At 36.1% G+C, this 25,495-nt stretch overlaps 2 protein-coding genes across 3 annotated transcripts in view; both read right to left on the bottom strand.

The window, feature by feature from the left end:
- LOC148956234 (protein-serine O-palmitoleoyltransferase porcupine-like) overlaps positions 1-8,539 on the bottom strand; it is a 261,026-nt gene extending 252,487 nt beyond the window's left edge. The window contains exon 1 of the mRNA XM_089089965.1: positions 8,467-8,539. The gene's annotated coding sequence lies outside the window, so the exon portion shown is untranslated. The remainder of the gene's footprint in view (positions 1-8,466) is intronic.
- An 8,379-nt stretch (positions 8,540-16,918) lies between these two features.
- Positions 16,919-25,495, bottom strand: part of LOC148956233 (uncharacterized) — a 32,400-nt gene continuing 23,823 nt past the window's right edge. For both annotated transcript variants that reach the window (XM_089094600.1, XM_089094608.1), the window contains exons 5-6: positions 21,509-21,643; positions 16,919-17,072 (exon numbers count right to left, since the gene is read on the bottom strand). In XM_089094600.1, the coding sequence (XP_088950726.1) occupies positions 16,988-17,072; positions 21,509-21,643 (220 nt within the window). In that variant the 3' untranslated portion in view covers positions 16,919-16,987. The remainder of the gene's footprint in view (positions 17,073-21,508; positions 21,644-25,495) is intronic.

Raw genomic sequence — 25,495 nt, 5'->3', positions numbered from 1 at the left:
AAAACCAAACCTAACAACCATAAAGCAAGTCATTTGCCAATATCAGCAATTTGCAAAAAATCCAAAAAATCATGAACTGCCATCACTGGATACTAACGATTTTGTGCAAATTGCGGATACTGGCAAATGATTCGCTTTATGTTTGTTAGTTATTTGGTTTTAATTCTTATATTTTTTTGGCTTTTATTGAATTTTAGCTCATCTTTTAATTTTTTGGTTTTTGCTTTTTTCACATTGACTTTCCGCATTTGTTTTGTTGGTTTTTTCTTTGGCACTTTCCTCGAATATATTATTTTGTACTGAAGAAGAGAGCAGTTGTCCTCTCAAAATATTCGCTTTGTTCGTTTATTCAGTATTCTTGTTTGGCCTTAAAAACCCCATTTTTGATTGTTTCCTTTTCTTACTGTAAGAGCTCGGTGATCACAGCTGGAGATCTACTGCAGAATGTTCTTTTTATTAAACCAAGAGTTTGGTTGGCACTGGTTACTACACACTGTTCATGAAAATTAAATTTGAGCTTATCATCAACCAAGACTCCCAGATCTTTTTCACATGACTACATATGAGTGGCTGATTTGAACCATCACTGGATTCCATAAAATACTGGAACAAAGGGTTATTTGGTCCAAAATGAATTACTGCATATCTGGATATTAAATTCAAGCCGCCAGGATTGCCCACTTTGACAATGCATCAAGATCAGCCTGGATGACTTTGGCACTTTGAGGGTCATGAAAAGGACCAATTATTTTGGAATCGTCTGCACACAAGAAAATTCTATTCTCTATGATTGAAGGTGCATTGCTGATAAAGATATTAAATAAATTTGGACCAAAAACTGTTCCTTGGGTACTCCACTTTTTACATTCGCTGATTCCGAGAAGAAGGTTGATCCATTGTCTCCAAATACCCTTACCACCTGCTTTCTATTGTTTAGAAATTGAATTATCCAGTTGACAAACTCATCATGGATGCCCATTGCACAGTTTAGTCTCCTGTGGGAAACTTTATCAAATGCTTTGGCTAGATCCAGTAATAAAATATCAACCAGAGATCCCACATCCATAAGTATTGAGACATACTTGTATGTGTTGATGAGATTAGTGTTAGCTGATCAATTGGGACGAAATTGATGTTGATTAGGTGATAGTAGATTATTACTATTTAAATGGACCATAATGGCTGAATTGACTATAGCTCTGAGTAGTTTCTCAATTTCTGAGGTAAGACTAATGGGTTGATAATTGTTAGCTTCATTTCTATTGCCTCCTTTGTGTACAGGCGTGATGTAAGCATCCTTCCAATGTTGCAGAATATATTTAGTACTAAGGGACTTTTGTAAAAAGTAGAGTGAGAGGACGTGACAACACTGCAGACGTCTTGTGTAGTAGCTGGGGTGCTACTCCATCTGGTCCTGTAGATTTATTTGGGTTAATCTTCTTTAATTGGGTTTCTACTCCAGATTTTGGATATATTAATGGGCACCTGTTTTAAGGAGCACAGGAAAGGCAATGGGAGACCACGGAATCAAATGGGGAGGAAAAGTCTCCTGGACTTGAATTATGCTGATGATTTAAGCATCCTAGATGAAAGTGTGAGCAAAATGAATGAGGTTTTAGAGGTTTTGCGAGTTCAGGATGCTAGAATTGGTTTGAAAATTAATGTTAGGAAGACTAAGTCACTAAGGCTAGGAATAAGTGAAGGTGAAAAGGTGACAATGGGTAATAAAAAGATTGATCAGGAGCACAGCTTCACTTACCTTGGTAGTATTATTAGTAAAGATTTGGGAGCAGTGAAGATGTTAAAAATAGAATAGCCAAGGCTCAGGGTGTTTTTTCACAGTTAAAAAAAAGTCTGGAAGAATAGGAAGACAAGTCTGCAAACCAAGAATAGAATATTAGAAGCTACAGTGATGACAGTGGTCAAATATGGCTCTGAAGCATGGACGCTCCGAAAAGAGGAAGAAGATTTGCTAGATGTTTTCCAGAGAAATTGCTTAAGGATTGTTCTGGGTACCCAGCTGACTGACTGTATTTCAAACAATAGGCTATACAAAAAATGTGGTTCAATACCGCTCTCTCGGGCTATAATGAAAGAAAGGTTGAGGTGGCTAGGGCACGTTGTGCAGATGAAGGATGACAGACTGCCAAAGATTGTTCTTTTCGGCCAACCATCTAGGGCTAAACGGAAAGCAGGTTGTCCCCATCTGGGGTGGGAGGACGTCATAAAGAAAGATTTAAAGGAAATGGAAACTTCGTGGGCAGAGTGTAAAAAGGGAGGCTTTGAATAGATTGGGGTGGAGGAAGAGCGTATCTATCTGTGTTGGCCTCAGGCAGCTTGGTGCTGCGGTGAGCTGTTGGTAGTAGTAGTATTAGTATTCCATTTAAAATTTCACATCTTGGGGGATCTGGAATTGGAGTATTATCAGGACAGTAAATATCATGATGAACTGTTTATTTAATGCATTGGCAATCTCCCCTGGGTCACAGATTTTACTACCATCCAGTAGAAGTTGTGTGACAGAATGCCTACCAGGGTTACCAGATGATGTGTACCTCCAGAATTTCTTGGGGTTAGTTTTTGTTGTGGCTGCTATTGATTCCTCATAGTTTTCAGTTGTTTTTAAAGTAAGATTTTGCAGTTGGTTATGTGCCTGTTTGTATTTTGTATAATAATAATCCTCCTTGTTGCAATTCTTTGTGTACAGCTTCCAGTATGTCTTTTTCTGTTTCTGACCTTTTCAATTTCTTTTGTAATGTATGGGAGGGTTTTTGGTTTCCTTTCCCAATTTACAGAAGAGTGATTTTCAATAGCTCTCAGTAATATCCTTTTCATAGTTGACCATGGCTTTTCTACATGTATACATTCAATATAAGACCAATCACATTGTTCCAATTCATGATTAAGTATGGGCACTGTTCTGTTTTTCTGAAGAAACAGAAAAAAATACACAGGGCTTGAATGAAACAGAAGAGTAGGATGGTCCTTATTTTTTCACTTCAGAATTATAAACCTTCCACCCTGCCATTTTTGTCTACATCAAAACTTAACAACATGGGCAAAAAATTTTCCAAATTGGTCAATATTTAGGGTATGCTCAATTCAAGTGAAGTTTAGCATACAATCGCTATACTTCTGCTTGGACAATGTTTAACATAATTTCGGATGCACTTAGGAAATTCATTCAGCCAACAAAATTTAATGAGGACACATTAGATATAATCAATACTTAACTCATCCAATCATTATTTTGTTAAAACAATCATAATGACTGGTTAAAATACGTCACTGGCATAGCAAATATCAAACGTATCTTTTGGTAATTGATAAAAATTACACACTACAAGTCATGCTGAGCCTGGGCTATCAGAAGTTGTGGCTTGCCCTTGAAGTATTGTTGACTTTTTAGAATCAGGAAAACGTTTGCGATGCTCTTTAACTACTTGCAGAGGAAATTGGATCTGGTCTTCATTTTTTGTTAGCAGCAAATTGTAGTCCTGCATAAGGGCAACTCCACGTTCGGCTGTGTCATTCACTACTCCTAGTTCTCTGACGATTGCTTCAGCCTACACATAGGATTCATTATCCACCCAGGTCTCAGGATCTGTAGACAAGAAACTATCTGGAATGGAAAGGATATGGAAGAAGTTCCTTGTATTGTGTGTAACAAAGTCCTGTAGATTCTTGTTGGTGACTGTAGTTTTGTCCACAGTTATGCACTTTGGTGGGTCCTCCGTTCCTTCATGGCAGAGTGCTTCAACCATTGCTCTTTTTTCAGCTGCATCAACACCCCTGTCAAAAATGCCAGTCCTATCAGTTCTTTGCTAAGATACCACAGCTGCCCAGACAGTTTCTTCAGTGCACCAGTTGCTGCTGGTGATCCTTGAGTGAGGAGACTTCAGAAGCATTAAATAATTGGCTGGTACCGATGTTGGCTGAGGAGATAGGAACCATGATTTAACATAAATTTCTACACCAAAAGCACAGAAGTTGCCCAGACCAGTGATTTCACAATCTGTCAGCTTGAAGCCAGAATCTCTGAAAATGTATATTTCCAATGCATAAATCAGTCGTGTCATGAAACGAGCACGATGAAGGGCTTTTGTTTTCTTGAACATCACACCACAAGCCGGAAGACCACCAATGAAAAGCAGGGAAAGCTCGAGGACCTTATGGTTGTCTTCACGTTGGTGACAAATACCCAGCTGATCAGTCAGAAAGGTCTTCATATCATCCAGGGCATCAACCAGAGCTGCAGCAATGACCAGAATCTCAACACCAGGCTTGTAATCAGCATATACAATGTTTGGCCAAAAGGCTTTGAACCGTTTGAACATCTGCATGTCTGGGCCACTTGAAGGTCCCATTGTGATGCTGAATGCCTCTTCCAGCATTAATTCATGGATGTGGTGTCTGCATGCAAGATGCAGAACACTTCTACCAAGATGCTGTTCGCACAGAGTACAGGCACCGTTCATTTGGCCAGTGTTGCTTGATGTTGTATCAAAGCTGAGAGCCTTGATGCTGTCTACAATGCCCCAGTCAGACACTGTGTCCATCATTGCATCTGCCATGGCTTTACCAGTACCTGAAGCCAGCTTTGGGATACAAAGCAGTTGTTCTATTCCAGATCCAGAAACAATTATCAGTAGTCGTTCAACTTTTTCATCTCCAGTGAGGTCTTCCATAAGCTTTCCATCCCAGTGAAGAACCATTGGCTACTGGGGATTGAAATCAGACATCAACTGAAATGAAAGTATGACACGATGCTTCTGATGGTAACGTCTTATAGATGATCTGTTGATACTGAAATCCGGAACGTTGTGACCTGTCACTTGAATTATTGGGGCAATGATCTGAACTGCTTGCCTGTCACTTGTCTTTGTGCGGTCTAGGGATGACAGGAGTGCAGGAGTTAAAATGTTAGTTCTTCCACGTTTTTGTTTTGGTGTACATGGTTGTTCGGTGGCTTTACTGCCGATTCTTTGTAATACTTCCATGTCTGCATCATCATTACTAGAAGACGAATCAGAAGACTCCAAGAACACAGTTTGATCCAGATTTGCTATTTCAAGTTGCTGTTTCGTCTTCAAGTGAAACTGGCCTTTTTGTTTATTTTCCTGTACTTTCTCCTTTTTTGTAAGTGACATGTCAACCCCTGCCATAACCCCTCGCCTTCCTTTTTCCCGCTGGGCCAACAAGAATTGCTTGTCTTCCTCAATTTTGATGAGCTGTAACGCTTCCTGGTGACCTACGTCAAAGAGATCATTGAAAGCTTCCTTGAATTCTTCCTCATTGGCTATCTGAGTTGCTGTCCTTCTTGCTTTGTTTTTCTTCAACTCTTCCCATCTCTGCACTAACACTTCAAGTTGGGCAACTGCATGATCACTCTGGCGCATGGGTATTCTGGCTTTCTCCCAGAACATTTGAACGTCCTTAATTACTGATACTGCTGCCTCATGCTTAGTCTTGGCTACTTTCAGCTTTGTGGCATAGAGCCTGAGAACATTACCAATCAATGGCAATTTTGAACCATATAGATCTTCCAAAGCTGAACCAAGCAGGTACACTTCCTGTTTACTGCGTGTGGATGTAGAAATTGCCATGACCCACTGTAAAACAAAACATTTTATGTGTACTTTAACAATTGTCCAATCCGTCAGAAAATTACGTAGTAGACAATATTGTATCAAAAATAGTATTGTTCTAATAGCAAATTAATAACAAGTCAATTTCAAATATGAATTTATTATATCTGACAAATGACAAAATTTCAGTTATAACAACAAACATTAAATGTAAATTGATATATTCAGTTATTAACCTGATATTGTTTTATCAGCTTGGTATCCTATGTATTTATAATCAATCTTTATCTGAGAAAATAAAAACTAAACAATACTAAAGATGTCTGCTGGAAGAATATTTAATCAAATGTAATAATAAACCATTGATTGATACACTAAGTAAATGTTGAAGTTAATTTTAAATAGTGACATAAACTTCTGTAGTTTTACACAAATATATCTGCTAGATTTGCAAGAAAATGCTCAGACACCTAATTGATTATTAATATATTACCCTGAATCCCTCCAGTTATCTCTTTATATAACATATAACACCTGTTTTGTGTTAGAACTCACAATAACTACACAACTAACTAATATATGTATGCCCTGAACCAATGATTTTATATACACCTAAATTCTATAGCATTCGAGTATAATCAAAATTTGGTTGCCTTGAGCATACCCCAAACATGAAGTTATCCTAAAAATAAATGACACTTTTTTTTCTATCATAGAAGAATAGTTTAGGATGGTGGGAGGCAGGAAAAACAAAAAATATTTTTTTGATATATACATAAGGACCACCCTACAGAAGAGGCCAACAAAAAACAGAAGACCTGTTCCTGTTTCTTGGTAAAAACAGAAAACAGCTGTTTTTTGTACACTTAAAAGATAAATATTTTTTTGATATATACATAAGGACCACCCTACAGAAGAGGCCAACATAAAACAGAAGACCTGTTCCTGTTTCTTGGTAAAAACAGAAAACAGCTGTTTTTTGTACACTTAAAAGATAATGAAAAAAATGTGTAAAAGATAAGTTTTGGCTTATTATCAGAAAGTTGATTATAGCATCAGTTGTTCAAGCCTTAAAGCTTATCATTTGAAAATTCTGCTTTCCCCTCTTTTGGATGTTGTCTGGGCATACTGGTTTTGCATGGAATACTCAGAGATCAAAAATACATGTTTGCTCAACACTAGTAGTAGTACACTCAGATGCTTTAGAGTGGTTTCTGACAGCTCTGAAAAGATCTCTTCATTTTTAGTCTAGAAAATAAAAGGCCTATATGAAAACATTTACTTTTTAGTCAATCATTAACTGCTTGTCAAGATTGACACTTGCCACTGGTAGTACTTTCCTCTGGCAATAACACTTTTTAGAAAACACAGTACACATTACATCATTTTGTTTTCACAAAAAGTGCAGTGTTTCTAACAAAGGGGCAAAAAATTGTCTGTGCACGCAAATATTGCCATGCTTTTTTCTTTATGGTTATTTTCTTCCATTTTCCTGTTCTTTTTTTTCCAAAAATGCGCTTTTATGTTTATACAACATCTTCTCAAACTTTCCGGAAATGCTTGGACATTTTGAAAATAAAACATTTTTTGGCATGAAATTATGCAGTCAGCTCAAAGTCATTAGTGTTCAAGCAGAGCCCATAGTCGATTTGGGAGGGGCAGTTTCTCCCTCCAGACCATGCTTTCCACTCCCCACATCCTGATATTTGGACTTCGGAAGCCATCTTAAACAAAAGTACAAAAGAAGAAAGATGGTTAATTATTTCCAAGCCAATGTGTGTCAAAATTTTTCAAAAGGAAAATTAATGGTTTAAGGGTGCTTTGTATATTTTTACAGCACTTCACACTAGAAAATATAATTCTAGGCATTCTACCAACTTCATTCTTAAGTAAATAAGTAAAGTTAAATTTCTTAAATTCCAAATTTCAAAGAAATTTAGACTCTTTGCTACATAATACTTTCTTTAAGTATTCTCTTCTCTTAAGTAGGTTTTCAGAGGGATGCAAATATAAGGATAATTAAAGTTTTTGATAACTTATTTTGAAAATTTCCATGGCTTTGCAGCAAAAAATACTTTCTCTATCATATAAATTGTTTCTACTTCAAACTTATATTTTAAGAATACAAGCAGGCATGCTTTTGAGTATGTAGATATGTTTTCATGGTTCATTCCAAAAGGAAAAGGGGTATTGACACTCTTGACTATGACTAACTAGAATTACACAATACAAGAATACTAATTTTGGTCAATATCTACCAAATCATATTATTGAGTTAGGAATAAAGTGAATACACTATTTAATGCCTTTTTTTATGCTGATTACAAATATAATAAGCATTTTTATCAGAAATGAATTTCAAACCCCCCCCCCCCTATATAGGCTAACCTAACCATGAATGGGCATATATAAGGGGGGGGGGCTGAAATACATTTCCAATAGAAATGCTTACTATATTTGTAATCAGTATAAAAAAAGGCATCGAATGGTGTATGCTATTCACTTTAGTCCTAACTCAATAATATGATTTGGTAGATATTGACCCCAATTTTATCTTTTAGCCAACCCCCCCCCCTCCTTCCAGAATTTCGGGATCTGCCTATAGGCTATTTCAAAGGTATAATTTAAGAAAAGATGCACTTGTTGCCCCCTCCCATGAATTAAAAAATAAAAAGCTAACTGGAAAGCTGTCCAACCTTAGTCTAAATAAGTATTTCAAATAATTTAAAGTAGCCTAGTTCTTGCATTATATTTTTTTTAGTGTTTTGTTCTGGAGAATGGATATCTTAGTGATGCAAAAATCAGAAATTTAATGGTACTAATCTCATTATTTCTGAACAATGAGGACACTGTCTTTGTGGATTCTTCAAAGCCTTACTTGATATAGCGCTGGTGCTTACTAGGGTCACTTGAACAGGCTAAACAATCCAAATATAAAAATTGAAACGTTAAAGCAATAGAAAACTGCAAAGCAACCGGCTTTTGCTTTCTATTGGATTCGGGTTTCAGAATCCTGCTATCTATAAAACAAATGTATAAGTTAGCGTAAAAAAAGTATTCTTTGCGCCCTGATTGCAGGGTTGACTTGGCAATTTATCACTATTTCTAGTGATTTTTTATGTCGCCTAATGGTTTTTTTCTAGCTAATGATTTATAGTGATTTTCGTTCGAAAACTAGTTATTTTTTCCTAGATCTAGTGATTTTTCACGATATAGCGCGTAGATTCATGATTCAATCGAATAAATCATACAAGAAGCTAGCTAATTAATAGAAAAAAAAATAGTGATTCACTACAGTTCCTAATAAGTTCCGTATTTGCATTTATGCAAGTATACCGCCTTTGAAACTTCTGATTTCCTATCGTCTGTTCATACCAGATAAGACGCCAAAGGGTTATGATCAAGATAATAGGCGAACTAGTTAACCACAAAGTTGCAAAAATACTTACTATTTTACAACATTTGCTAAGGTCGAATTTTTGTCTTCATATTTACGTTTTTATTTTCTCTGTAATGTATCAAACAGTTCGTAGTAACGAACTGTAAGTAAGGAGCGACCTGGCTCAATGGTAACCGAAACTCTAAAAAACGGAATTTTGATACCAACAGACACATCAAAATAATTAAATTTTTTTATCGATTTCAAATAAAAAGGTTTCGTCAAGTTTAATCATACCCACCAAAATTTAAGCGCCTGAAAAAATTTGGCTTGGTTTTGTAAAAAGGGGACAAGACCCCTTGAAATCTGTAGAACCTTTAGGAAATTCTTATCATCATATTCAGCGTATTAGAGAACTCTACTTTACTCGGGAGAATCTTTCCGTGGAGGATGTTTCTTGGGGATAAGGGACATTTCTATGAAGGGTGTGCATTATTTCCCACCATTATATTTAAAAAATGACAATACAGTGAATAAAAAAAAAAACTTGTCTTCAACTGAAAGTAATACGAAACATTAAAATTCAAAACGAGCAGAGATTATTACGTTTATGAGGGGAGTCTACCCAAACTCCGTAACACGATAGGTAAGCGCACGTTTTTTTAGTGCTTTAAAAATCGATATATATTATAATTAAACTGCCTTTGTGATTCAGGGGTTTGTGAATTAAAAGTTTTTTTAACTTTTAACGTAAAGAGCGTGGTATTGACTAAGGGGAGAACCCCCTCATATACGTAATAACATATACGGCATAAAAAAGACAATAAAAAAAGAACAAGTGATACGGCTCAATAGTAATCGAATCTTTTAAAAACGGAATTTTGATGTCAATAAATTTATCAAAAGAATGGGCTTATAATGCTGATTCTAAATATATAAATTTTATTAAGTTTAGTATTACTCATCAAAGGCTGCGAGCCTGAGAAAATTTACCTGATTTTTTAAAGAGGGGGGAAACATCCCCTACAAGTGACTTGACTTACTTGACTTATGTCTCCTGCCGGGCACTGCTTGGCGTAGAGAGTGACGTCTGCCTCCTCCATCCACTTCGGTCCATGGCAAGCGTCTGCACATTGCTCAACCTGATATTTGCCATCATCAGGAACTCGGACAGGCTGTCAGACCATCGTTTTTTCGGTCAGCCTCGAGGTCGCTTCCAACCAGCTTTGACAGGGTCGAAGTCATGGATCGTTTTCGCAGGTATGTGTGGAGGCATTTGAAGTAGGTGTCCGAAACATCGTAGTGTTCGCTCGGATGCTTGGGTCGAAAACCGAGACTACTTGGTGAGCTGCAGCAGCTTCTCCTTGCTGACGAAGTCAAGCCATCGTAGACCTTCGATCCTCCTCAGGCTCTACGACTGAAAGACATCAATTGCCTTGAGGGTTGCGGCTGAAGCTTGCCACGTTTCAGCTCCATAGAGCATCACAGAGCCGACGAGGGCGTTGAAAATCCGCAGCTTCGTTGTGCGACTGATGTTTGGTTTTCGCCAGAGGTGACGGTTCACTCTGCCCATGGCAGAAGACGCTTTGGATATTCTCGCTTGTAGTTCAGAAAGAAGCGAGCCATCTGAAGAAAGTATGGAGCCCAGGTAGGTGAACCTCTGGACAACTTCGATATCACCCTACAAGCGATAGAATTTTAATGAAAATCACACCGTCAGATTCAGCGTATCAGAAAACTTATAACATAGTTCTCTAAGTCGCACCTGCAAAAATCTGCAACTTTGTATTTTTGCCAGAAGCAAAATATACTAAGAAAAACGTTTGCTACAGAAGTTGATTCGTATACGAAGCCTGAAACAAATTTAGAGACGGTGATTTATCAAAAGGAGAGTGAAATCTGTTCGAAAATTGTGTTTGTTTATTCAATGACTGTGAGCCAAAATAAAAGATGCATTAACTAAAAGGCGATCAGAAATTAAATAAAAAAAACAAGTTTTTTTAACTGAAAGTAAGGAGCGACATTAAAACTTAAAACGAACAGAAATTATTCCGTATATGAAAGGGGCTGTTCTCTCCTCAACGTCTCGCTCTTTACGCTAAAGTTTGACTCTGTCTCACAACTTTATTTTTTAAAACAATACAAAACTTTAGCGTAAAGAGCGAGGCGTTGAGGACAGCCCCTTTTATATATGGAATAATTGCTGTTCGTTTTAAGTTTTAATGTCGTTCCTTACTTTCAGTTTAGAAAACTTGTTTTTTTTTATTTAATCAGTTCTAAATTAGATATTCTTCTGTTAAAACCTTTGAAACCTTTTTTGTTTTTTGTCAATAATTATCATAATGTCCGTTTCAAATATAATATGCAAAATCACTGCACAAGTCGGTAAAAAAGCTGCATTTACCAACTGAGATTTAGATTTCGGTACATGTCATGTCGCTATTTTAATGCTGTTTATTTAACCAAATGGAAAATTGTGGCACCATTCGTAAAATCATGGCAGGAGTCGGTAAAACTACTGCGTTTACCGACCATGTTCAAAATTTCTACAGATGACATTTCAGTATTCTCGTGGTCTAATTTGAACTGAACAAAGAATTTTAGCAGCGTCAGAAAAATCGTGTTGCGAAGCGCCACGATTTTCCTGGCTTATTTTTTTTTCTACCGAGTAACCAAAAACATTGGGGGGCGTCCCCCTCCTCCCACACGTGACGGCCCTGCCTATATATCTGCAAATAGAACAGAAACGGAGTAATTGAAAATAAGATGGCTGGCAGTCTATACATTAAATATAATTTTCTAAATAAAAAAAGGAAATCCTTGAAAAGTAAAATATGACTTAGTGCTTTTTATAATCGAATTTGTAATATAAATAGATAAATTGAATCGATTGTAGTTTGATGATTGAAGTCGGCTGGATGTAAGAAGGGGGGGGGGTATCTAATCTAGTATGGTCTAATGATTTTAATTTCTACTTCTAATATCTAATCAAAACTCCAATAATTCTCCAAATTTTCTTATTTGTAATTGAAGCACCTAATAAACTTAGATAACGTCCTATTCTTTAAGTTTTTGGATTGTTAAGGTAATTTATCAAATAGTTTGCGGTAACGAACAGTAAGAAAGAGCTACCAGGCTCAATAGTAACCGAAGTTCTTGAAACGGAATTTTGACATATATTAATATATCATAGGCTTATTAAGTTGAATCCAAATATATAAGATTCATTAGGCTTAGTTTTACCCATAAAAGGCTAAGAAACCGTGAAAACTGGTCTGATTTTTGAAAGAGGGAGGAAACACCCAATAAAAGTGAAATAATTTTAATTAAAATAAAAACCATTAGATTCGGTGTAACAGAGAACCCTACTGTAGAGTTTTCAAGCCTCTATTTGTAACAGCGTTGAATTTTGTATAATTTTCCAGAAGGAAATTACGGATGCGTGTTAATTTCCTTTTTTTTCCCAGGGTGATCGTATTGAGCCAACGGTTCTAAAACATCGGGAGAGGGCTCATTTGAACGGAAATTAAAATTTCTGGCGTCCCTTTTATTTGACCAAAAGGATCGGACGGCTACTAGCCCCCCTCTCAGGTCCTTTTCCCCCCAAATATTGTTCGATCAAAAGTTTGAGATAACCATTTTTTCTTAGCATAGTTGAAAGATTCCAAAACTTCTCTATAGAGAAGTATTGAAATACTTCTTTGGGACTCCTTAAAAAACATTTTAACTGAAAAAAATACCCGTAAGTCTAATAATATTGCTTCAAGACAAGTCAAGTAATTAAAATCTCCCCAAGAAGAGAAAGGATCCATTATCCAATATTTCAAAAGATTACATATGTTCATTATGCCATTTTGAATAACATAATAAAAAAAAACAGGTGACTCCTCAATAAATTTTTAATGAAAATTCCTCCAATTTACCAAAAATCAGTTAAAAAATGTGTTTTACTTTGGAAATCTTAGATATCTAAGCCATAAATGCTTCATCGAAAACTTTTTATTTAAATGTACGTTAGTCGTAGACAGAAAGGTAATAATAATAGTTATTTAAGTAAGACGAAAAATAAAAATATGTATCTTTATTTTCGTTTTTTATATATTTCTTCATTTTCAAATATTTATAAATCGAAAAATAGTGTGGTCCAAGAAAATTTTCAATGTGACATTTAGGGGGCATACGCACCACTTTTTCACGGACCAACATGGAATTATGGATCGCAAACCTTCCATAATAAGTATATTAGGGAAACACCAAAATCTAGTTAATTTCATCCGATATTTATTGTTTAAAAATGTTCTCATCAAACTTCCTAAACATTCAAGATTGAAAATATATCAACGCTGAAATAAAGCAGACACAAAGCCTTATACCGAATTAACACACATGGGATTTCCCATGGATAACCAAAAGGAAAAGCCCAAGACTTGTTCACACAGAAAATTTTTACATTAACCTCTGTTAAGTATCATCTGTATAAATTTCTCTTGGTTTAAAAACCAAAAATTTGTCTGTGTTTTTCTACTAGTTCAAAACAATATATTTATGCGCATTCTTCTTTTAAAGTAATCAGGTTATTCCTTTGCAGGCCTGAGAAAAACGAAAAACCTTAGGTTTTATTAGAGCATAAGTCAAGCCAGAAATCCTACCATACCTAAAAGAAAACCAGACGGAAAACCGATGGTTTTTGCGAAAACCATCGGTTTCTCCCATTCGTATGAATTAGGCATCAAAGCCAAAATCTGGAAATGTGAGATAAATAAAAAATGTACTTTTGGAGCGCAAATTTCAGTTTATACTCCAATAATATTCTGCATTTTGAAATAAAAACTAAAAAACAAATGGTCTATGTTTGATGGTTTGCTGTGAAAAGCTCCTCTAAAAAACTTAATAAGCATCTAAGGATTGAAATGAAAAATATTTCACGCTTAGGGAAAAGTCAAGCAGGTATTTTCCCTACTATAATATAAATGTGCAACAATCTCTGAGGTCAGACTTGAATCTTCCCCCCCACCCGTGTCGTTACTAGCCAAAATGATTGTAGGGGGGGGGGCAAGAGATTTTACCGACTGGCTGGTCATTTTTACCGACTGTTTTTTGTCAGTAATTAGCATAATGTCAGTTTCGAATACAATACGTAAAATCACTGCATGAGTCGGTAAAACCGCTGCATTTACCGACAGAAATTTCGATTTCGATACATATCATGTCGCTATTTTAATGCTGATTATTTAACCAAATAGAAAGTTGTGGTACCATCAATAAAATCACGGCAGGAGTCGTTAAGACTGCTGCGTTCACCGATCAAGTTCGAAATTTCTGAAGATCACATGTCAGTATTTTCGTAGTCTTTATTGTTCCGAACAAAGAATTTTAACGGCGTTGCAAAACTCATGGCGCAAAGCGCCACGATTTTACCGAGTGACCGAAAAATTGGGGGGAGGCCCCGCCCATACGTGACGGCCCTGCTCCTGTACAGGTAAGGCTAGATGTGGGAATAGAATGGACACTCCCTCTCTACTGCTTATAGTTAATGTTGAGATTATGAATTTGATTCGTACTTTCAATTGACGTGCTCAGAATGAAGATGTTTATTTAATTTTGTTACATTTCAGACCAAGCTATCCTTATCCAATTTGATTTAAGGAGGCAGAGTCCAAAGGTTAATTGTCATCAATAGTCATTACCTTCCTATGAAATTGGTGGAAATAACAAATTTAGGACCTTTTACGTTCATAAAAAGTAGAACAATACTGTTGATCATTGTTGTCGAGTACTATCGAAAATAGCAGAATGCCGCCATCGTTTTTGGATAAATGAGAATGAGTTAAAATTTGTTGTCTTGGATTAAAAAATAAGAAATAAATAAAAATGAACCTTAATAGGAACTGTTCATATGATGAAAACTAAACAGATGGTGCTTTAGTCTTGATAAAACATTCCTAGTTTTCAGTAAAACATTTGCAATTTTCTATCAGCGTTTTGCTTAAAACCATATGAAATTTTTGTTGGCATTTTGATTTTTGACACCAGTCAATCATCAGCTTTTCTGTACAGACAGATTATGCTTACCTCAAAGGCCTAATTGGTGGCTGTGAATTACTTTGAAAACGTGTCCGACTGTCAACTCTTCCACTAAGATTTCAAGCCTAACTTTTTACCCAGAAAACATTTTTAACAAGAAAAACACAATAGAAAACATTTTACTACAAAAAAACTATTTATACAGACTACAAAGAAAACACATTATCCTATATTTCATTTAATAAACAAAGGAAAGGTGACGTAGAGCATACCCTTTTTTTATTGCAGAGCAACACTTTAACTTCCAAGCTCAAAAATAAAACGAAAAGTTTCACGATATGTTTTCATTCTCATCATCGCTTGGGCTTACTTGAAAATAAAGCTTGCAAAACTATATTGAAGGCACTTTTGGAAAGATTTCTATAACCGGATTTCTGTTATTGACAGAGACACTTGGTTTGCTTGTTATGGCGACTTAATTATCAACTTAGGCAATTTCAATTCTTTTTTCCAGCAATTTCTTGAGTTGAAAAGAATTAACTTTTATTGAACAATTAGGCAACTTTTCCTCCACAACAGTGGCAGCCATGGAGAGGAATCTTTGTGAACATAATGACAATCAAAACTACTCATTGATGCAGCTAAAAACATGGCCATTCACATTAATTACGGTGTGTAAACGTGTATTTAAGTTATTCTCAAGATGTATGGTAATCGTAATTATAATGGTAATTTGGGTAAATTTTAAATATAGTAATTATGGCCATTGTAATTCATTTAAGAAATCATGGTAGTTGTAAATCAACTTGTAATTGTAGGAAAATGATTCCTTGAATTAGCATGATAAAAGAAAACGGGAAAGAACATTTGAAGGGAAAACGGATAGAAGTTGTTCCGCTCTTTTCAGTTGATACAAGAAAACGATTTACTCTGAAAAAGGGAAAAATGAAAGTAATGCAATAATGCTGAGCTTCCAAAAATTAACATTTGAATCTAGAATCTTTTACTAACAGAACTACAGTTGCAGTCTGCATCTATTGTATTTAATGCTATTTCAGCGTTTTGGTACAGGACTTGCAGAGAACAGAGGGAGGGAGGGAAGGAGAGATAGAGAAACCGCCAGAGCGAGAGAGGAAGGACAAGGGAGAGGGAGGGGGCCAAGCAAAACCACCTAATCGCAGAATGGGATCAGAACCTTTGAAAAAAGAACAATAAAGCAAGCTCATGAACGTATTATAGCTTTCAAAGTGTCTCAAAATAGTTCGAGCGAGATAACAAAAGGAATGGGGAACATTTCCTTAAATGAATCTCACCATTCTCCTTCTTTTATTTTGAAGGTGTTCGATTGCGCATAAACTAAGATCAAGGCTCTATCCAGGGGGGGGCGGCTACCTGGTTTGAACCCCCCAAGTTTTGTTCGACAAGTAAAAAAGTGACACAATGAACATAAATAAATGCGTTTTGTAAAGTTTTTTATACCCCCCCCCACGACAAAAACCCTGGACAGGCCCTTGGGAAAAAAGAGTAAAATTGAAATGAAAATTCAACTTTGATTAGCAAATTATTGTTTGCCTGCAAAACATCATTGTAGTTGCATACGCAGGCACCTCTAAGCATCAGAGCCCGATCTCAGAATTTTGTCGAGGAGAGGGGTAGGGGAAGGGATTTAAAAAGAATGCAGTTTTATGCCTCAAATTTCCCTGAACGGAAGAGTTCTCCCACAGATGTATGCACGCACACATGTCACTCTGAAACCCTACAAATTTTTCACTACAAATGAACTAAAGTTAGTCTCGAGAAAATGACACATGAAGATATTTTTTCATATACTTATTAGGCCTAGGCAGAGGTTTCTTGTTCCGATTTAGTTGTCTATAGGTGAAAGAAGGACGCCACTCCTGAAAGTAAAATGCAAAAATGGCGCATAGTCTCGTAAAAAAACAATTGTAATAAATAAAGATTCATAGGCAAATATATAAAAATAGCAATGATAAAATCACTTATTTCCAAAATGCTTGTTTATGAGCATCTCTCCCGGACCGTCCGTCACTGCCTTCTCATAGTAGAAAGTCCGATTTTTCCTAGAAGATGTAAACACAGATTTAAAATATTAATAGTATCTTAAAACATCTGCTTGAACACTTGTCTATGTTGTTTACCATGTGTTTTGATGAAAAAAACGAAGAAGAAAATTAGGACAGCATGATATTGCTCTGTAAATTCTGATATGACTTCCTATCTATGAGACAATCAATCACCAAATCGACTAAGTCGTTAAACCAAACAGCAGAGGAAATTTATCTGAACTACTTCTGAAAATTTCAACTGATCATGCAGTGAAAAAAAGGATATTTTCTGGCGTTTGCATTAGTCTTTTTATACGAAGAATATGCTTAATTACATCTTAGTAGTAGCGGTACAAAAGATGTGGAGTATGAAGCAATACTATAGTACAATGTGGAGTACAAACGATACTAAAATGAAAAAAAGAACAATTCAAGAAAGCTTAAATAATATACTTTTGTACATAAACTTAAGTAGGCTTAGGTGAAATAATTAACAAACTACTTAATTTTTCTGCTGTCTTTTATCTGTTACTTTTAAGAGTATTCTTGTGTGTGGTTCGTATATACTATCTTTATATGTGAGTAATAATCGTGTATGTATTTATGTATTTTTTCTAAAAAACTCCTCCATATTTTTTCGGGAAAATCGGTAACTTGGGATATTCTCGCATAAAAAAACCATCTAGATATTTCAGAAGTCAGAGAAGAATCGTTAAGAGCCTGAATATCGGTTTTTGCAAATGACATCATTTACTATGTTAGTACATCATATAAGCATTTCTTATGACATCATATATGGCATCATATAAGTATTTTCTTATATGATGTTATGCATAGCATAATTAAGATTGTTGAGTTTCCAACACACCAGTTATTTATATAACATAATGTCTGTTGGAAGGCCCAGAAAAACGAAAATTTGCCGTTACAGTTACTATAAACGTTGATTTTTTGGAACCAACACCTGAATTAACGTGTCAAAAATGAAAATGAAGAGCAGATACAGGCCGCTAGAACACATGCGAACACGACAATTAGAGCGTGTTAAACAAGCGAGGGAGTCAAAAATAAAAATAAAGAGCAGCGAGTCAATGAAAATCAACCTGGACAGCGAGAATCAAAACATCATAATTGAAAATGATAGCGATGATGATTGGGTTTGGGATTTTGAAATTGATAAGGTCATCAATGCATACCAGACTTTTGTTAAAAAGACAAAGGTTCGGAGATATGTGTTTCATAATGACGAAAGATAAGCCGAGATGTAACGACGTAAACAAATTGATAATGATAGCGATGATGATTTAGTTTTGGATTTTGACATGAATAAGGTCACCAATACCTGCCATACCTTTGAAAATCAAAATATAGACTGGATAAATCGTTGGAAGAAAAAGAAGTTTTTGTCCCACCACCTGAACAATTAAAACAAACAAATCCTACCATACCTTTGTAAAAAAAAAACAAAGGTTCGGAAATATGTATTTCATAATGATGAAAGATAAGCCGAGGTGTAACGAAGCAAACAAATTGATAATGATAACAATGATGATTGAGTTTTGGATTTTGACATGGATAAGATCATCAATATCTACCATACCTTTGAAAATCAAAAATATGAACTGGATAATCGTTGGAAGAAAAATAAGTTTTTGTCCCACCACCTGAAAAATTAAAACAAACAAAGGTGGCCGTGAATGCCTTCCATACCTTGTAAAATCAAAAATCTGGACTAGATAAATCGTTGGAAGAAAAATAAGTTTTTGCCCCACTACCTGAACAATTGAAAGAAACAAAGGTTCGGCAATATGTTTTTCATAATGACAAAAGACAAGCCGAGGCAAAAGTTAAAGGTCCAAGAAAAAAATTAATTATACAAAGGCACCACTTCTAATTTAAGATCCATTTAGACGTCAGGACAACAAGAAAAGGCTCAAATTGTCTGCGTTTAGAAGACAAGCGACAGTGAGAATCTATATATAGAAGCCTGCCGCGTGCCGGGGACTATACTATACTATACTATATATATATATATATATATATATATATTTGGATATTTGGGTAGGGTGAAGTTCCTCTGGAGCCATTAATGGTGCACAGGGCCCCGATAGGACGCTTCATTCGCTAGGTCTTTTTTATATCGACAGGTCACATGCAGCAAGGATCGAAACCCGGGTCCCGCATTGCCACGTCAAACACTGCACTACCACAGGGTAAATTGAAGTACAACAGTTTGTACAATCCTAAATTCACAAGTGATATAGGAAAAATGGGAAATATAGAAAATTTTATCCAGATTTTCTTTTCATAGGTACAGTTTATTTCAGCAAACCTTTAATATATAACAGACACCTATAATTTAAGTAGCTTCTTACTAGTGTTTTATGATTTGCTTGATGATTTTACTCAGAGATGAAATGGCGTAGGTAATTTTCTAGTCAAAATCGACTAGCTCAAATCAAAGGCTAGCTAGTTTCCTATAATGTTTGATCCACCATTTCACATACGTATCTTTCTATATTGAATCCTGCTTCATACAACTAACAATGTCACATCATATTTTGTTCAATGTTAGTATTCAATCGCATTTTCTTCTTATTCATTTTAATTTCAAAAATAGAAACAGTTTGGAGAGAAAATACAGAATTTTAATTTCTAAGTAAAAAAAAGAAGAACTTTTGCAATGTTTTACCCATTGAACAGCTTACTCAATTGACTCTACTCTGTAACTCATCTGTTTTAATATCAAATTCTACTACTTTTATGATAACAGGTTCAGGTTCTTTTTATTTACAAACTAAATACAACTACAAAAACGGTATGCCCGGCTGAGAGTCTAGCTCCTTTTACCGGGCAACCAATGACAAATAAAAAGAAAGAAATGTATGACTTACCGACAAGAGAGGATTCGAACAGTTATCGAGAAAATAGCTTCCTTTTATTTTGGAGCTATTCATAAAATCTTTGGACATGTCAAATTGTCCCTAAAGTTTTTACGTATAGGATTCTTCATTGAGAATTTCTGAAAAATCTCTACTTTGAATTCTTATGTATTTTCTGTCTGTTCTCCAGAAATCCACCTAAACCGCTAAAACTATGGTTTTAAAGCTAAGTTTGTGAAGTTGCAAAGAAGGAAATCCGTAATAATTTACTGCTAAAGGAGTCAAAATCTTTTGAAAAATGAATTTATTTGCAAGGCTACAATTATGTAATGAAAAGAGTCAAATCTCGCTTGAGTAGCTGAATTTTATGTCATCGGACAAAAAATCAAAGAAAAAAAGAAAAAAAAGTCTTCACCACAGGCAAATGTTCTATGTGTTTCTGTTTTATATCTGAGTTAGAAAATCCATTTTTCCAGCCACTAAATATATATTTTAGCCGGAATAAAACAAGTAAATAACAATCGGAAGAAAATAGCTTTGAAACAGGACTTGCGGACAAATAGACTCCAGAAAAGAAAAACTCAACGTAGATATCCGCTCCATGTATTCTAATAGAATATTTGAATGTTTTATTTTCCTTTTCCATTTATTGTATAATTTCAGCTATTTTTTTGGCTTTTAATTGGTTTTTTCTTAGCTCGCAAATTTTGGACTTCTGCTTCTTTTTTATTACTCTGTTAGTTTCAACGAAATTGGAACAATGCCAGAAACACATATTCTAGCCGAAAACAGATTTTTTTATGTTTAAAAGCTCCTTCTTATCGTTCAGGCAAAAATGCCTGAACGATGCATTAGTATTCTTTTTTAAATGGATATTCGAAGGGGCCTATTGTTTTTTTTTTTTTTTTAGAAACGTCTTAGGAAGGCTACAGAGAATTTCACCTTAAACAGACACGTCAGACGGAACTCGCAAATCGCGCAAAGCGGTAATATTTGGTCGTTTATTTGAAAAAATCTATCATCTTTTGTAAGAGCTTAACTTAGTGCAATATTTCTTAACCAATGAGCCACGACATCTAATAGTACCACAAGATCTTCTTAAAGGCCCTTTCACAATTAGATTTTACCAATATAGAGATTTAGCTTAAGCCAGTCAAATTTTTTAATTGTTTTTTTTTCAGCCAATCAGAAATTCTATGAAAAATCTGATTGGCCGAAATTAGCGCAAGCTAAATCTCAGTACTAGTAAAATCTCATTGTGAATAGGTCTTAAGTAAGCCACGAAATTTTGTAATGGCCTTGAAACTTGGACTGATGAATTTAGAGACAATGAATAAATTATCTATTTAGTTTTAGTGATTACATACGTTTAAGACTAATCAGTACAGCAGGGGACCAGGAGCCAACAAATATATTCTGTTTAGAACTAGCTGTATCTTCATCTTTCAGAACTGAAACCTTTGTCACTTACAAGTAGCCAAAAGTATAACTATTTTCATGCACTCTTAGGTGGCATATTGAGAAAAAAGCTAATTAGGATTCAACACATAAAATAAAGAAAAGAATTACCTGCACTCGTCTCCGCATTTATTAGATTTACAGTCAGGGCACGGGAAAAAACACCCTGGACAATTATCCCTCAGGCAGTCACAAGGATCTATATCGGTTCCGACAATGCGTCCCCTTTTGTCATAGAGCGGTTCCCTGAAAACAAAAGACTACAGTGATAGTACGTTAAGTCCCCAGAATTAATCTCAGACGGATTGTCAAAGAACTATAAATGGCACTAATACTGCTGCGAACTCATCGCAGCACCAAATTTCCTCAGGTTAGCACAACTTTGCACTCTTCTCTTTATACTACTCTCTTTGGTGCCACACTAGAGGTACTGTAGATAGGGAAGGGAGATGGAAAATTAAATTGGACTTTTGCGAAAAAGCGTACGCTTTACATAAACGTAACTAGCCTGCCTTTAAAACAGCAGATTAACAATGAGGTAGATGAAACAATAATTCTAACTCATCTTTTAAAGCGGACGGCTAGAAAAAAACAAAACAAAAAAACAACAACAAAATGTTGGGTGTTTTGTATTCTTTTTTTTTTTTTTAGAAAAGAAAGCGAACATAAACTTACAAAAACACTCTCTGAGCTTCAGAGACAAAATAACACAAACGATAGATTCCAAGTCAAGTTCTCATCTGAGTCATCACTTAAGATCACACAAAAACGAAAGTTTAGACGAACAAAGAAGAACATTATTTTACAAATCGTTTAACTTTTCAGAACCAACTGCCAGAAAAATCTGTTCTAATTCAAGTTTTCGATGAAGCTTCTTTTTCCGGTTGCATCAAGTCTTTGCTCTTATGGGCGGTTGACTATTGTGACTTAAAATGCATCAGTTTCATACGGCAGTTACCTGGAAGGGAGGGCCTTCTGCATAAAAAAAAGTCAGAGAAGCAACATAGAAAATTTTTTACACATTTTATCTGTTAAGAATTCGCAACTAAAAAAAATCCCTAACTTTAACTAAAGAAGCTCGGGGTCTAAAAATAGGATAAAATAATACCCTTGATTTCCTGATTAGCTGTAAATCGGGCGAACTCTTACGCATCGCCCACTACGTCAAGATTCCCAGTGTTTCCCAAGAGCGTACTTTGGAAACGACCCATGCAGCCAAATACATCTAAAGATGCGTTGTGTACCAGATTTTTCAAATTACTTACAATATATCGGAAACGGCTAGAGGAGTCGAGTTGAAACTTTGGGGGAGCATAGGAGAGGGGGTTGAACGGACTTTGACTTGGAGAGCGCAGAAGAGGTAAATCAAAAGACACTGAGTGAATCTAGTTCATCGATTTACCGTGTATGATATATTTTGGGAACGTCTTTGGGGATGAAGGTGAAACTTTCAGGCACTCTTGGGCAAAGAAAAGGAGGGGTTAGGCAATGGAAATTCGAATTTAGTGTTGGGGAGGAGTTGGAAGGGCAAAAAAATATTTTTTGTTGAATCCAGCCAAAAATAACAGTTTTGAGCCATAAGCTCCTACGAAAGTTTTTATCTATGCATGGTTAAGTAGCAAGATAAATCAAAAGACACTGTATGCTGTCAGGTTGTCAAAATGACTTATCCACAATATCAAGAGACAGCTAAGTGGCAATCAAAATACTATTCCTGCAATATTCCGTGAATGAAAATTAGCCGCTTAAGAAACCTAGTTGAAATTCTGAGAAAATACTGGAAGAAGGATCAAGTAGATCTTAAATTTTGCACTTGGGGAGGGGCGAGGTAAATAGGAAAGCATTGAATATCCAGGCCATCAAAATACCATCTCTACAACATCTTGGGGACGGATTGGGGAATGGAAAAAATGGCTTCCAAGTACTGCTGTAGAAAGAAAGGGGAAAAGTGTGCTAAGTGAAATCTAAATTTTGTCCTGGGAGAGGGGAAGGGGGCTAAACAATTTTTGTCTCCAGTCCATCATACAAAAAATAATACCTTTGTACTGTAAGCTCCTACTGGACTTAGTTCATACACGGGTGAAGCAGGGAGAAAAATCAAAAGACACTAGGTGTATCCATGTTATCAAAATACCTTATGTACAATATCAAAACGACTAGGGCCACAGAAATGGGAAATTCAAAGTTTTAGAGCCTTTCGTAAGACTTGAAAGTGATTGGAAGGCAACCACCCTCCCTCCCACGCCCTTTTTATCCTAATCGCCCCTCCCCACAACGCCAAAGACATCCAATCAAAATTTTGAGAAAGCAACTTTGTTCAAATAATCCAAGTATTTAAGGAATATCCCCCCAGAGGTGACATGAGCCACACATCTCGCCGGAAAAGTACCGTAAAGTGTGCAAGTTGCCCATTGTTTACGTAGATTTTATAATAGAAAAGGGTGCCCGATTAGCTCATCACTTCCGGAGATAATTCTGTGGACCAAGAAAGTCCCACATTTTGTTGGAGGGGAAGGGTTTTGGGACCCAGAAATGGGCCAGCACCCTGTATATTCCAAATTAGCTGTATTTTGAGTGAACCCTTACCGATCAGTTGCTAGGCCAAAATTCCCAGAGTTCCCAAAAGTGTACTACAGAAACGACACACGTACCTGAGCAAATCAAAGTACGATATGTGCACCTGGTTTTTCAAATTATTTACAGCATTTTGGGAATGGCTTTGAGGATAAGTTGAAATTTTGAGGAATTGTAGGGGGTAGGAGAGCCCTATTGAATTTACAATTTTGACTTAAGGGTGGGGTGGGGGGCATTGACAGATACTGCATGTATTCAGGCCCTCTAAATAGGCTGTTTAAAATACATTAGTAATGGCTTGGTGGATGGAGTTAAAACTTCCAGGTACAGATGAAAAAAGGAAGGGAGGGGGTTGGGAAGCAAAATTCATATTTAGTATTAGGGGGAGGGGTAAAGACTAGCCTACTTCTGTCAGTCAATACATAAATAACGTTCTTACACTATAAACTCATATGAGACTTGTAATGTACGAACAGTTACGTGACAGCATAAAGCAGTCACTATGTGCTGCCAGGTTGCAATATCTCACCAGCTATGCAGTATCAGAGGCAACGCTACAACGTTGTCTAAAGCAAAGGCCCTAAGAATGCAATTTTTCATTCTTTTTCCCAGAGGCACTTCATATGGAAGGGGTAGTCATATAAACTTCAGAGGGGGCTCATTCGGTTGGAAATCGAAAGTTCCAGCGCCCTTTTAGAGAGTCGAAAAAAGCCACGAAAACAGGATGGGAGAGGGATGGGAAGCAAAATTCATATTTAGTATTAGGGGGAGGGGTAAAGACTACCCGACTACTGTCTCCAGTTAATACATAAATAAAGTTCTTACACTAAACTCATACGAGACTTGTAATGTACGCACAGTTACGTGACAGCATAAAGCAAAGTCACTATGTGCTGCCAGGTTGCAATATCTCGCCAGCTATACAGTATCAGAGGCAACGCAACAACGTTGCCTAAAGTAATGTCTTGATCTAGAGCGTGTGGTATAAATAACTCTTTTTTGGATAAAACCCTGTTTTACATTGTGAGTGATTTCCCAGTGGACTCTTATTTGAAGAGTTTTATTTATAATCGGCTTATCTTTTGTTTGGTTATTTTGACCTCTGTGATTTTCCCTGGGACCAATTATTTTAACTCATTGTTGCCAATTGGAGGTTGCCAGTAGACGATTTTTTCCGCCGAATCTTGTATAAAAAAAATAGCCAAATTACTAGAATTCAGTCAATTTAAACCAAATTTCAACCTTTTCTTAAGGTGCGTCAACAGTACCGCGTGGATTGCTTGGGACCAAGCAGAAGAGGGGAGAGAACCTGCCGGAAGCGCCGTATTGGTACCTGCCGGTTTTACTTAGCCTTAAATTGCAGGGGACAGGTGAGCAGGTCTCGAAGCTTCCCTTGCTCCCGGTGATCTCTGTGCGGCTATTCAACCTTGTTTCTGACTAAATGAGATACCTGCTGTATGTTTGTTTGCTATATACAATGCGGAGCCAGCAGCTTGTATGGTCTCCAGTCTTGAACTTTTTATA

Source organism: Artemia sp. Qi Xiang Cuo, chromosome 1 (genome assembly GCF_049724085.1).
Source record: "Artemia sp. Qi Xiang Cuo chromosome 1, ASM4972408v1, whole genome shotgun sequence".
NCBI lineage: Eukaryota > Metazoa > Arthropoda > Branchiopoda > Anostraca > Artemiidae > Artemia > Artemia sp. Qi Xiang Cuo.
Note: the sequence above shows the minus strand (reverse complement) of the source record. Positions and strands in the feature narration are given on the sequence as shown.